Genomic DNA, 13,121 nt, shown 5'->3' with positions numbered 1-13,121 from the left:
CTTGGGCAGACCTGGTTCAATGTGTTCCTCCAGCACCTGAGGGATTAGCCTGGCCCATGCCCTGTGTCTTGGGAGGAGATGCTGTCCCAGCCTCTGGAACTGCCTTGACTTGGCCTCTGAAATCCTGTTCTGTGTGGGCAGATGTTCCAGCTGGCAGCAGCCCGGATCTGGAGTTTTGTTTTAAGCTCCATACTCCAGTTCCTGGCATTGGTTGCACAGCTAAAGCTCTGGGTTTTGCTTAGAGGAAATACCTGTGCAGGTGCTCAGGTGAGCCATCAGTGTCTCTGCCACTGGGAAATTAGTGTTACCCACATATGGCAGAGGGGTGACTCAGGACCATAATCCCAGACATCTCTGCCCAGTGCGCTTATTCTGGTGGGCCCTGCTGCCTGACAGGGTCTGGTTCAGCAATGTGTCTGTCTGGGTTTTTTATTTTGTGTTTGCAGAGCAGAAAATGGGCACAGCAGGGTCTACACAGTAAGGGTCCAGGTGCAGCAGGGCAGAGTGCTTGGGGGGCACCCTGGGCTCGCTGCCCACTGCCTTGGGGCAGGCTTGGCCAAGGGGAAGGACAGTGCTTTGGTGGCAGTAGCATCCCTGGCCAAGGGTATAAATAGCTGCTCTGGTGACCCAGGGAAGAATGGCTGCACAGGCGAGGTTAATTGTCAGCAGAAATTATGGGGACATTGTTCCTCCCAAGATAACCTGCAAGGGATGAAGCGTGGAACAAATTTTTCCCCTTCAGAGTAAAGGAAAAAGGGCCTGAAATATTGGTGCAGTGTCTTTGTTCTCAGTTTTAGGGTGGCTCTCCTATTTCATTATTTTTTTCCATTCTGTGTCAATGAGAACCAAGATGGATTAACTTTTTGTCTCCCCACCATGCCCTCCCAGAGGAGGAACTGAGATAGCTCCTGCAGGGCTGGGCAAATTCTCTGTTTAATTTAACCTCGCATCAAGGTCTTTTTTATTTTTAGCTTAAGCATGAAATCTGGTGTTCAGGGGTGGACAAGAAGCAGCTGAAAGCAATTTGCTGGAAACATCTGCATTGGACAGCAGAGTTTATGGGCTGCTTCACAGATGAAACCCGGTGCTTGTTTCTCTTGCAGGCCTGGAGGTTCTGCAGTCTCCTGGGGAGCTGTAGAGGTGGCCACTGGTCTGTGCTGGTGGCAGCACCGAAGCTGTGCTGCTGTGATGAGGGCAGTGAGGCTGGGGCTGTTTCTCCTGGTGATGAAGCTCTGTGTCCTGTTGTTTCCGTGCACCCAGCTCCCAGACTATTTTGTCCACATCCTTTTTTTTCCTAACAGAGATCTCTAGCTGTTCCTTTCTCGCAGCCCCTTGCCAGTTTTGGCTGCAATGCCTTGCTGTTATTGAAAACCATCTCCCTCACACCGAGAGCCCGGTGATCATACAGCGCTGTCTTACAGCGTGGAGCTAACCTTTGCCGGAAACCTGATGTTAGTGGGGAAAAGCTAATTAGCACTGCTAATTGAAAAGGGAACAAGACTCGATAAGGGGCTGGGCCAATCCTCCCCTTTGCTTTGGCGGGGCTTCCACCAGGCAAGGACTTGTCGGACAGTGCGGACCTGACAAGCAAAGCCGGGCTCCAGCCTCCTCCTGCCCCACTCGCTCCCTGCAAAGCTCCGCCCTCCTCGCCCCGCATCTCTTTCAAACGAAACTTCCAAGCGGGAAGGCTTTTCCCTGCCCAGGGCCCCGGCTGAGGCCGTTCGCCATTTCAGAACCGAACCGACCCCAGAGCCCCGCAGCCCCCTCAGGCCGCGGCGCCCGCCGCCCCACAGGGGGCGCTGTCCGCCCCGCCGCCGCGGGCACGCCCCCGCCGCGTGACGCGCCGGTCCCGCGTGGCGATTGGCTGAGAGCGGTCACGTGCGCGGGACGCGGGGCGGGGGCGGGGCCGCGGTTGCCGGGGCGACACCGGCGGCGGCTGAGGGGAGATTGGGACAGGTGGGAATGGGGGACAGGGGGAATGGGACACCTGGGAATGGGGGACAGGGGGATTGGTACAGGTGGGAATGGGGGACAGGGGGATTGGGACACCTGGGAATGGGGGACGGGGGGATTGGGACACCTGGGAATGGGGGACGGGGAGGAATTGGACACGTGGGAATGGGGCTCGGGGAATGGAGGCAGGGGGGCCTGGGGCGGGTGGGAGGGGGGATAGGGGGGATTGAGGCAAGGGAGAATGCGAGGCAGCAAGGACTGGGACAGGGAGGATGTGAGGCTGTGGGATGTGGTGCAGGTGAGAGTGGGGCAGGTAGACCTGTGCCTGTGTGTATCTCTCTGAGTCTGTCTGTCTGTGCCTCTACCTCTGGAGATGCTGTGGCTGAAGGGCTGTGCTGTGTGAGCCCTGTGCTCTGCACTAACTCCCCCTTCTTTGCCATTTTCCAGCTGTATCAGCGATGAGAAGTAGCAGCAGCCCTTAGCAATGGGTGATGTTTTAGCGTATGAAGCTGAGTTGCTTGGACTAGTGAAAGAGGTTGGTTTTCTCTCTTTATTTATTTTCTTCTTTTCTTTTTTTTAAAGATTCTTGCAAGGCAAGATTTCTCAGTGTTTGCATTCAGAGCCAGGCATTGTAACTGAGGCCTGAATTCTGGATTTGTTTATCTGGCTATGTGTTGCTACACTCTGAAATTGTGCTGACTCCTGTCATGCTCTGTCAGTTCAAAAGGCTCAATGTCCATTAAATGCCAGCAGTAAATGTTCTTCTTTGGTCGAACGAAATTACTGGCTAAACCAAGAGGCATCATTCTTTCAGAGATGGTGTACTCAGTTGTCTCTAGGATGCAGGAGGAAATGGAGAGATGGTATTTTCCCACCACGAGGTGTCAGTTCTTGGTTTATCACTTTGCAGTCTTTGACATTTGTGAACCATCCTGCAGAGAAACTTTGGCATTTCATGGGCCATTCATTGAAGCGTTAATCACCTAAAAAGAGGATTAATCACTTACTGAAGCATTAATCTAACAAATGTTGTTCCTCTATGTTTTTATCTCGCAGTATTTGGATTTTGCTGGATTTCAAGAAACAGTGAAAGTATTTAAAAAGGAATGTAAAATAAAAGGGAAGCCACTACCTAAACCAGCAGATGTTCCCTCAGAAGATTCATTGCCTGTTCAGGTAACGCATCATTTACACTTACTTTGAGTAATAATGAAAACAGAGGTCACTAAGCCCCCTGTGAGTTACTACAACAGTGAATTGTCTGAACAGATTCTTGATTATTTGAAGAAATCTCCTGGCTGTCTTCTTCCAGCACAGGAACCTTCAGGTTTGGGGTTGGGGTTATTTTTCTTTCAGATCTGCAGTCATTTTGAACTCAAAGCAATAGTTTTGATTTATACAACCTTAAGTTTTTACTGATATGCTTGAAAATGCAGGCTTTGCTTCTTGTATTGATGGTTGATTCAGGCTCTCAAAGATACTAAAGATCTGTGAAGAAAGAACATTTGGGTGGTCACTGAATGGTGGGACATTTGTGAATAAAACTTTTAATTGGAAGTGTTCAGATGGCGCTGGAATTCTTCATTCACTAACCTACTGCTGAGATGTGGCTCTTGTGTCTTTGGGTTTTCACTTGATGCTTATCCCTTTCACAGGAAGAAATGCTTACAGCATTTGAAGATGGTGATCAGAAAGTTTTCTTCCACCTCTGGGAGGAGCATATTTTATCTTCAGTCCATGACAGTGATCCAGTTGCTCAGAACCTGGAGTTCTATCTCCACATCTACTTTGCCACCTTCCTCTTGAAACAAACTATGGGAAAGCCTGTAAGTTTAGTTCACTTATTCAAATCACAAATTCAAACCTCAGATTGCTTTTGTTTGTTTTACTTCATTTATTTGTCTGTAGTGTGGATGAGGATGGGATATTTTCTAAGAATCATTCCAAGAGTATGTATCCAGTTTTGGCCACAGTCTGCATTTTAATTCAGCCACATCCTTTGTATTGTGGAGTACAGAGATGGAAGTTGGAGCTGTCCTTATCGCAAAGTTCCTGAAGTATTTCAACTCAGAAAATACCAAAATGGCAATACTTTCACACTTGTAATTGTAGATCATAGCAGATTCTTAAAACATTTTGCTTGGAGTTTGTACTGAACTGTGAATTGAAGTACACTAATTTCTGATTAAATGGCAAAGCTCAGTTTTGGCCAGCTCAATATATTATGCTGAGAGCTATAAATCCAAAGACAAAATCTCTGTCACGTGGAACTTTTATGATGAAGAGACATTTAAGTAGTTTGGACTTAGCCAGATCAGCCAGGGCTTAGTAGCTCCTGGCCTTCACCTGTCAGCTGCTGCAGGAGTATTTGAATGCCTGAAGTCTCTTTTCCAGCCTCTAAGGGGCTTTTGTTCTGTTCTGTGTGCCAGCTCCACTTCCCACTGCTGTGCAAGTGGATTTTTTTGTTTCTGCACTTACCACTGAAATAAAGCATGTCCAAAGTATGTGTTTTCTCTCTGCCCTGAGTGTAGCAATGGCATTTTTCTTTAAAAATCTAGCCTGAAGTGAACAGGAATAATTTACATGCAGAAAGCAATTCTCTGTCTCTTCTTTCTTTGGACCTGGTTGAGAGAAACAACAACATTGGTTTACATTTTCCTTTATGACTGGTGAAAACACACAGTATGTTCTCTAATTAAATAAATACTGGTTTTTAGATAACAAACATACTGGAACTTCAAATCTGGTATTAATATATTTGGGTCTCTTATTTGCCAGCTTTACAGTGCATTCAGAATGGTAGTTTTCTAAATTAAATCTGCTTTATTTCCTAGGACAAGGCTGAACTTGACGAAAGGATTTCTTATTTCAAGGCATACCTGGAAACAAAAGGAGCTGCACTGAGCCAGACCACAGAGTTTCTTCCCTTCTATGCTTTGCCCTTTGTTCCAAACCCCATGGTACATCCTTCATTTAAAGAACTTTTCCAGGTGAGTATCTGTGTGATGGAGATGGTTTTGTGCTGACTTAACTGACATACCTGCACAAATTTTTTGGTAAAGCATGTGTAGTATTTTTTAGAGTTATTTGCTCTGAATGCTTCCCTGACCAGTTGTGCTGGCCTGGCTGAGCAGCTGTGGGCAGCCACTCTGGTGCAAGGAGATGTCTTCAGCCTGCATTGCTGCCACGCTGCTTGTGATAGCAAATCAAAGCTGAAGTGATACTTACCTTAGGGCTGGCTTTGGATCTACCAGCTGATAAGGAACTCCAGTTTAACACCAAAAATAGGCATATGCTGCCATTTTCCTTTGGGACTAGCAATAAATAATGAGATAGACTGGTTGACCTCAGAGATGGAATATGACTACTTTTTTTTAAATTATACTTTGTAGCGCTTTTTTTTTAATGTGTTATCTAAGATGAGATCCTCAGGTTTATTCTGAGTAACCCAGTGTCCAAGCTCTTAGTCCACATTTACTCATATTTTCTTGTGGGAATTGTTCAACTCATTCCATGTTAGTGTTGAAACACAGATTGTTTTATGTTTGAGAAACAGCAGCAGTGAGTCACTAGTTCACGAAGCAGAGTTCTTATGTCATATATTTTTCTCAGGCATCTGATGCTTTATATAGCTGGAGTTCCTGTCAGTTTGTGTAATGCCTCTTGAAAAATCATATGCACTCCTCTCTGTAGGAGACAAGGATCCTTTGGTAATATACAGCGTGCTGTGGTACACCACTGTCTGGATACTGAGCTGGTAAATGCAACAAGTAAATCTGCACACTCTCCAGCATGGTGAAATAAGGGCAAATCTCAGCTGTGAGAACAGCTTGCAACATATATACAGCAGTAAATTTAGGGAGCTTCTGGTACTTGTTGGAAGAGAGAACTTCTTTTTTCATTGGCTGGCTTTTCCTCAAGCAGAAACCAGCTCCACTGAAGGCTTGAAATAGAAGACATGAGGTGTAGTTTGACTTTTTCCCTTAACTGTTATTTTCTTGTTTGTGTGAGACACTACGTCAGGCAGGGGACAGCATTCCAGTTAGTGCTCTTGGTCTGTTCTGCTGGTCTGTTTTTCCTGCATTGGCTGTTTTTCTCCAAATCCTTATTTTAGAAACATTGTACCCACCAGGGTCATGTCATGATGCTTGCAGCAGTTATTGACAAAACTTACAATTCTCAGATCTTTTTAGGAGCAAAGGATGAAAACTGAGCAGTGCAAAATTATGAATTTTGTACTCTATTTAATATATGTGAAAATAATTTTTCTCTTTTTCTCAAGTGTCTTGTCTTTAAAGGTGCTTTTTCTTTCAGGGCAGTTATTGTGTGTGTATATAAGCCACCAACACTATGTGACAGTTTTGTACTTGAAATAAAGATGCTTTGTGTTTGTAGAACTCCTATCTAGGAATAATACTGAACTCCCCTCTGACTTCTGTATGCTTTCATGGGGAGTGAGCAAACAAATTCACATCAGTAACAGTGAAGGGAAAATCTTTTAAATCCAGTGCTGGCTGCCTTGTTTACTAGTGGGAAGTTGCTGTGATCCAAGCAGTACTTTCTGCAGAGTGTACATATTTGGTGAACAACTGTCATTATTTGTTTTTCTTTTCAAGGATTCTTGGACACTGGATTTAAGGACAAGATTGGAAACATTCCTGTCGCTGGCTCTTAAAGCCAGACAGACTCCTCGGCTTCTCACTATATTTGTATCCTTCTAAGAAAACACTTTGCAGATAATTAGCAATACTGTAAAGAGGCAGTATAATTTATTGCAAGAGTGTGCTGCTAAGATTTATTGCAGAATTGCAGTAACATTGCGGTTCAGTGTTTTTATGACAGGAAACATTGTTTATATTCCACATTCAAAAATAAACTTTTGAAAAAGTCATATAAAGACCATGTACAAATCCATATGAACCTACATGCTTATCGTGTGATGATTCTTTGTTTCCATGTATAAATACAGGATACCCAAAGGCACCAACCTGACCTGACTTCTTGTTTAGCATTTCTAAAGCTGTTAGTCTTTTAAATTAACCTCTTCAGGGACTAGCTGAAAATTTTCCAGGGCATTTAAGGGTTCTAGAAATGATTTGGTCACTCATAGGTCAGCAAAAGATCTCCAGTCCCTAGACAACATTGTGAGTTTTACACTTATGAGATTTTTATGCATTTATTGTTGATTTATGTATTCTGTAGAGCATCAGGCACTTGCTGTTTGCTGGGATAGTAGGAATATCTGACTTGGTTGAGATTCTCATTCTGAGTCTCTGGAACAAACACTGAAAAGGTGCACATTTTCCTGACCTGCTTTTTCTCGTGCAACAGAAGGAGAGTGGACAGTGCAACAAAGGTAAATACTGGGCTGTGGTAAGGAGGTCCTGTAAAATTGTCAGGGGCTGTGGAGATAGTGGGAGGTTTACATGCAGGGGTGGGGATGCAGTGATGCATAGCAGAAAGTCCTTGGAAGTCCAGACCCCAGCTTTGGTGATAGCTGTTGATAGCTTCTTGAGCTCAGTAAGGTTCCTGCAGTCAGTATCAATAAGTATGGGCTAGAAATGGGAAAGGGCCTACTAGTGGGATTTATATTATACATCTATTTTGTTCTGCAACATGGTAAAAACAAGTGGAGAGCTCCATACAAAGTGCATAGCAGCTTTCTTTTTCTAGTTCTGATGAAAGTAAGTTGCCTCAGATCCTTTCCCTTGCTTCCAGGTTTTATGTCTCATTCAGTTGTTCTAATGGCTGTTTGATGATCTTGGACAGGGTTGATTTTTGTTCCTATTTATTAATTTTGTTTAAATAGTACCTCCTAAAATAGTGCATATTAGTATATCCTGAATAAGAATGTGTTCATTTAAGTGTGACTGGCTGATGTGTTGCATTTTGAGGTAAGCTGCTTATACACACTTTAATGTGTGTGTGTGACTTGTGGCCCTTCAGAAATAATAAATTCAGCACAGAATCATGTTAGATGCTGGTAACACTTGAAACATGTGCCTTTTAAAAATCAGTTCAATAAATACAACTTAGGTTTCCAACTACCTTTCATTGATTTTTTCACTTGACTTTCTGCATATACTTTCTAGTTAAGGATTTATATGAGACCAGTCAGATTCTTAAAATTACTTTTCCTCTTGAGTTATTTTATCTGTAGGTTTATCCTGAGGATTTACTTTTTTGTAGATTGAATTAAGCAGAAATATATTCTCCCAGTGTGAGTTCCATGTATTTTCTTTGTTATTTTGTGCTTTGTGTTGTTGCATGAGACTTTCACTGAATAATAGAAGGGCCTCTTGGATTTTTATTTTCTAGAAGTTACACTTTTTCCTTGTGGAGGATTTTTCTGAAGGCAATAGCCCCATGCTCTTATTAAAAGGAAATAACTGTGCAATTGTACCTGACTTATTTGGGGCCTAATTAGTTTTAATTTGGGCAGGTTCTGAGCTTTGTGCAGGGACTGTCATGGAATTCAATTCATGCAGGTCAGCCTGAATTTGCAGATCTGTTATGTGCCTTGGAGGTTGAGTCAGTTTGGATTTTTCATAAAGGTTATTTGAGGACTGTCTCATATGAAGGTTTTGGATCCAAGAGGTTATTTTTGCAGTATCCTGCTCACATCATATGGGATCCATGGCACTTAATGCTGGAGAATATTTACTTTATCAGTGAAGGGGAGATGCAAAGGAAATTTATAGGCAACAGATGAATGAAAGCAGTATGGCAGAGTCCTGAAAACACCTTTTGTAAATAGTTGCCAGTCATCAGTCTGACATGCTGAAGTACTTCAGGCTTGGGTGGGGTGGTGTAAATGCTTTTGAGGGTGTCCTGGAGTGCTCAGTGTGTTTACCTTGCCTGCCTTACCTGCTACAGTCTGGCTTCTTACCCATTTGCTAAAAAATTTCAGTTCCTGTGTGACTTCCAAAGCTATTTGTGTGGCAGTTGTGCTTAACTTACAGTTCTACCATATGTTTTCAGTTTGGCTGGAAAGGAAAAAATTGCAGAATGGTTGGCATCTTGCACAGAGAGCTTCAGACCTTCTTTGTGTCCTCTCTGCTAACAGGAACTGAGGGAATGAAGTATTTGGAAGTGTGTTCAGCTGCTGTTCCCTTCACTGCCTCATTACAAATCTGTGGATGAGTTCACAGCCACTCTTCCACCATTTTGGGGAGGGGGAAGAGTGCTGGAAGTGTGTCAGGCTCCTGCACTAGAGGAGGTGGAGTGTGATCTACTTGTCTGGAGATTTGCTCAAGTCTGACTATTTATGTGTAAAAATGTCAGTTTAGAATATGGGTAGTAATTTTTAAGCAAGAAGGAGACTCCTGCTTTTCCTGAGAGCAAGGTTTGGTGTCCAACAGCAGCTCCTGAGACCTGCAGCTCTGCTCAGAGCTCTGCTTCACTGTGTGCAGGAGCTCAGCTGGCTGGATCAGTGCTTCTGGACAAGTATGTGAAGGTGGGCTGAAATTAGACAGAAAGAGACAGAGCAAGCACAAGTTCAGGAAACAAGTGTTTCACGTGTAGGTAAGTTGTAAAGGAAAACAACCAATCTCTCAGAGAGAAAAGGTTATCATGGAATTAAGTGCATATGTATAACTCTTTGGCTGCTTGTAGGAACTGAAATTAGAAGACTTGACAATTATACACGTGAGAGAGCAGGCAAGAATTCTGGTAGAAACCTGCAGCAGTTCAGATGATACCCAGTGCCAGCATCTTCATTTGGCAGAGTCACAAGTTTTACAGTATCTTGTATCTTCCTACACCAGGAAGTTAGTCTTCTGTGCTGTATTTTTTCCTCTTTTTGTCAACATATGAATAATGTTTCTGGTAGGTGTTTGGTCCAGAGCTTTTTTTCCTCCTTGATAAGTTTAACATGTGTACAAAGCATTTGTCAGTGCTGGGAGTTGTGTCTGGGAATGAGAGAAGCCACAGTGTTACTCTGATTCCTGTAATGGTGCAGTTTGATCACTGCTGCAAGATGACATAAATGTCAGCTGAAATGCCTCTGAAAGGTACCATTTACTCTTACCAAATCTGGACTGGGATGGTAATGATTTAACCTTTTAAACACAGAATTTAGTACTAATTTTTACCTGGGCAGGTAGCTCCCTGATTTGTCTGAGTGAATGCTGTTAGAGGGATATGGCAGGAATGCAGTGAGGGAATGGGGCAGCACAGGACCAGCTCTTCCAGCAGCTGTCTGAACTTGGCACAGCTGCTTGCCAGTGGTGAGAGCTTCCTGCTCTTTCAGCAGGCAAAGCTTTCCTGACTTTCCCCTTTTCAGTAAAATTACTTAGGTGTGAGAAGATAGTGTTACAAAGTTGCAAGATATGCCATTCCTTTCTGACACCCTTTTCTCAGTTTATTATTAAAAATCCCTGGTTTTAACTGCCAAGAGGCAAAATTGGACCCTGTTTCTGAATTTCCAAGACTAGTGTTCATGAGCTGCATTGAGTTTTGGTTATGTAGTTTTTTTCCTGCTGACTGCAGTTGGAAGACATATTTTCATCACTGGAAATTCTACCCACTGGGCTATGAAAAGTAAGCAAACCCTGAGAAGGTTTATGCTTTGTGATATGGTGCTTCCAACTTTCCTCTGAGTGAAAGTCACGCTCCAGATATATCCATTGGAAATTTATTCACAGTTAAATAAAAATATATTCCCATTTGCTCATCTAGGCAACAGAATAAAGTGCTGGAATAGCTAGTTTTGTGCAGTGGTTGCTCTCAGAATCTTTTTCTAGTTTAGAAAAATATTCTTGTTTTGAAGCTGTATCATATTAAAGCTATGGTAGCAGTTTAACAGTAATGGCTGTGAAATAAAAACAAAATCAAAGTTGAATTATTATCATCAAGGCTGAATAATTTGATTGTCTTTGGAAGTCATCTTAACTCTACTGATTTTTAAGTTCATATTGATTGAAATTGAGATTAGTGTAACAGTTTACAGAATTGTAAAAAGCTTAGCAGCTTCAGCAGAATTGCTTAATGTTACTGTTATAGTGGTGTTTTGGTTATTGGTCTGGGTTTGTTTTAAGTGCATTTTGCTGGATTTGAACAGGATCTATGGCTTATTGTTTATCAGCGAGATAAACTGTCACATTGGGCTGTTCAGAATGCTTTATTTTAATCCAGAAAGATTTTCAATCTGTGTGAGGGAATCCTACTTTTGTCTGAAACTCCACAGTCAAGCTGGTTCCTTCCCACTGTTTAACAAAACCTCCTGTGGTAAATATTGTGTCTCTTTGCAGATGGGCCCAATGCCACTTTCACAGCACCAAGGCAGTACTGGATTTTCAGCAAACTAATTTAAAACATAATGTTCTAGCAAAATACACAACATCAGCTGTAACAATAGAATTATTGTGCCTCCCTTCACGGTTTTGTCTGGTCACAGAATTCTGCTCTGTGGACCACAGCTCCAGGTTCAGTGCCCAGTTCCATGCAGAACATTGGCTTGGCTAGATCTGAGACTGGGGTGGAGTACACAGATTCTGGTACTCAGTTTGCTTTTGCCTCAAAAGTAATTGAACCCAAAGGAACAAAATGTATCAGAAATGTAACTTTTTCATTATTCACATAGAAATGAAGGACAAATTTGAGTTATTTTCAGAAACTTAGGACGTCAAATGTGAGCAAGAGAGTTTACCATTAAGCACTAAGTAATGGATCATCCTCTTCACAAATATATTCAGTGATGTTTACTGCCTTATAGTTGTAATGCTTCTGTAACTGTGAAGCAGTTGCTTCTTTGGACAATTAAGGCTTAATAAATACTCGTAGGTGTTGCAATGAAATGCAGTCTTCCTAGAGGCATGAAATTATCCTTGTAAACAAAGTCCACACCTCAGAAATTGAGGCTGTCCCTTCAGAGCAGTAAAAATGCTTGTGGGTTCTTTTGTCCTTTTGTTTGAATAGGTGATTTATTTACTATTACTTCTTTTATTATTCTCTTGACAGAAATGATGCAACATCTTCATCAGCAGTTAGTGAAGCGTGAGCACAGGTACATGACCAACCTGAAACGATTGCGCAAGTTGCAGATGGACTACCGTGGTCTCCTTGAAGTCACTGCAGAGCTGGTGGATTCTTTGGAGGCCACAGTCACTGGCAAGATGGTAAGAGATAACCCAGATGTGCACCTGCTTCCACACCCCCAGAAAATGGAGACCAAAGGGTGAATTAAGCGTCATAGTTACGAGCATATCTGTTAGACCTGTGGCTCTTAGTTACTAATAAAACACAGTACTTTGGATGAGCTGTTCTCCCATTGCCCTGGTGAAGGAGGATAAAAGAAGTGCAAAAAGTGGGTTGAATTATACTGGCTCAGAAATCTTCAAAAAATTATCTCCAACTCAGAAGACATCTCAGATCTCTTGTGCAAGTTCTCTTTTGAGCTTTGGCAGCAGCAATTATTAGAGGGCACTTTGGTGATTACTGATTGCAGTCGTGCCCATCAACAATTGTATTTAAAACTTCAGTCACGTCTGTTTTAAATTCCACAGTAATAGAAACAATCTTCTTATCCAAAATTTTGGTAAGGAAAAGCTTTGCTCTCTGTTCTGCTGAACTGGACTTGTTAATTTAATTGATAAAGGGACCAGGGAGATAGGAGTGAATTAGTTATTCATGATGTGAAATGAGCCACATGTATGTCAGTGGAGGAAGTACAACTTTCTTAGGAGTATTTTTTGTATGAAGTTGATTGTCTTTTTCATGTGTTGTGCTCCTCTGGGAGCTTAAGTTCTGTGTAACCTGAAGGCTGTTCTTAGGCAGATGTCAGTGACCTCTAGGTGCTTTTAAAGGAGCTGTGAATTGTTAGCAGGGAGAATGACCTGGCATTTCCTGTGCTGCCTGCTGAAGAGTCAATATGTACCTTCCTCCTGCCATCAGCATGAGCACCGTATGGTTTGTTACGCTGCTCTGGGATTACTGCTCACTATTACTGCAGGCAAGAATTTGCTTTTGCGTGGATTATGCTTTACAACAGATTAGGGAAGGTATCTGCTCAACAATAAAATCACAGTCATTCATTTGTTGCCTCCCATTTCACACCTCCGTGCGATATCCAGTTACCCTCTGTGGCCGGGAGCCGGACCCTGGTTCTCTTTGGTTGTGGATGTTGTTCATTTTCCTTTGCGAACCTTGTGCGTGGCACTCATTTGGTG

At 42.8% G+C, this 13,121-nt stretch overlaps 1 protein-coding gene and 1 long non-coding RNA gene across 8 annotated transcripts in view; one reads left to right on the top strand and one right to left on the bottom strand.

The window, feature by feature from the left end:
• Positions 1-917: 917 nt before the first annotated feature.
• Positions 918-1,789, bottom strand: LOC135278774 (uncharacterized). The gene is made up of 2 exons (XR_010346183.1): positions 1,581-1,789; positions 918-1,446 (listed from the first exon to the last, which is right to left on the bottom strand). It is a non-coding gene; the product is annotated as an uncharacterized LOC135278774 (long non-coding RNA).
• A 28-nt stretch (positions 1,790-1,817) lies between these two features.
• Positions 1,818-13,121, top strand: part of ARMC9 (armadillo repeat containing 9) — a 55,000-nt gene continuing 43,696 nt past the window's right edge. For all 7 annotated transcript variants that reach the window (XR_010346180.1, XR_010346176.1, XR_010346179.1 and 4 more), the window contains exons 1-8: positions 1,818-1,956; positions 2,401-2,488; positions 3,010-3,129; positions 3,609-3,779; positions 4,788-4,943; positions 6,570-6,662; positions 7,285-7,309; positions 11,914-12,071. Coding sequence is in view for 2 of the 7 variants with exons in the window: in XM_064385545.1 (XP_064241615.1) it covers positions 2,438-2,488; positions 3,010-3,129; positions 3,609-3,779; positions 4,788-4,943; positions 6,570-6,662; positions 7,285-7,309; positions 11,914-12,071 (774 nt within the window). In the remaining 5 variants the exon portion in view is untranslated. The remainder of the gene's footprint in view (positions 1,957-2,400; positions 2,489-3,009; positions 3,130-3,608; positions 3,780-4,787; positions 4,944-6,569; positions 6,663-7,284; positions 7,310-11,913; positions 12,072-13,121) is intronic.

Source organism: Passer domesticus, chromosome 11 (genome assembly GCF_036417665.1).
Source record: "Passer domesticus isolate bPasDom1 chromosome 11, bPasDom1.hap1, whole genome shotgun sequence".
Lineage (NCBI taxonomy): Eukaryota > Metazoa > Chordata > Aves > Passeriformes > Passeridae > Passer > Passer domesticus.
Note: the sequence above shows the minus strand (reverse complement) of the source record. Positions and strands in the feature narration are given on the sequence as shown.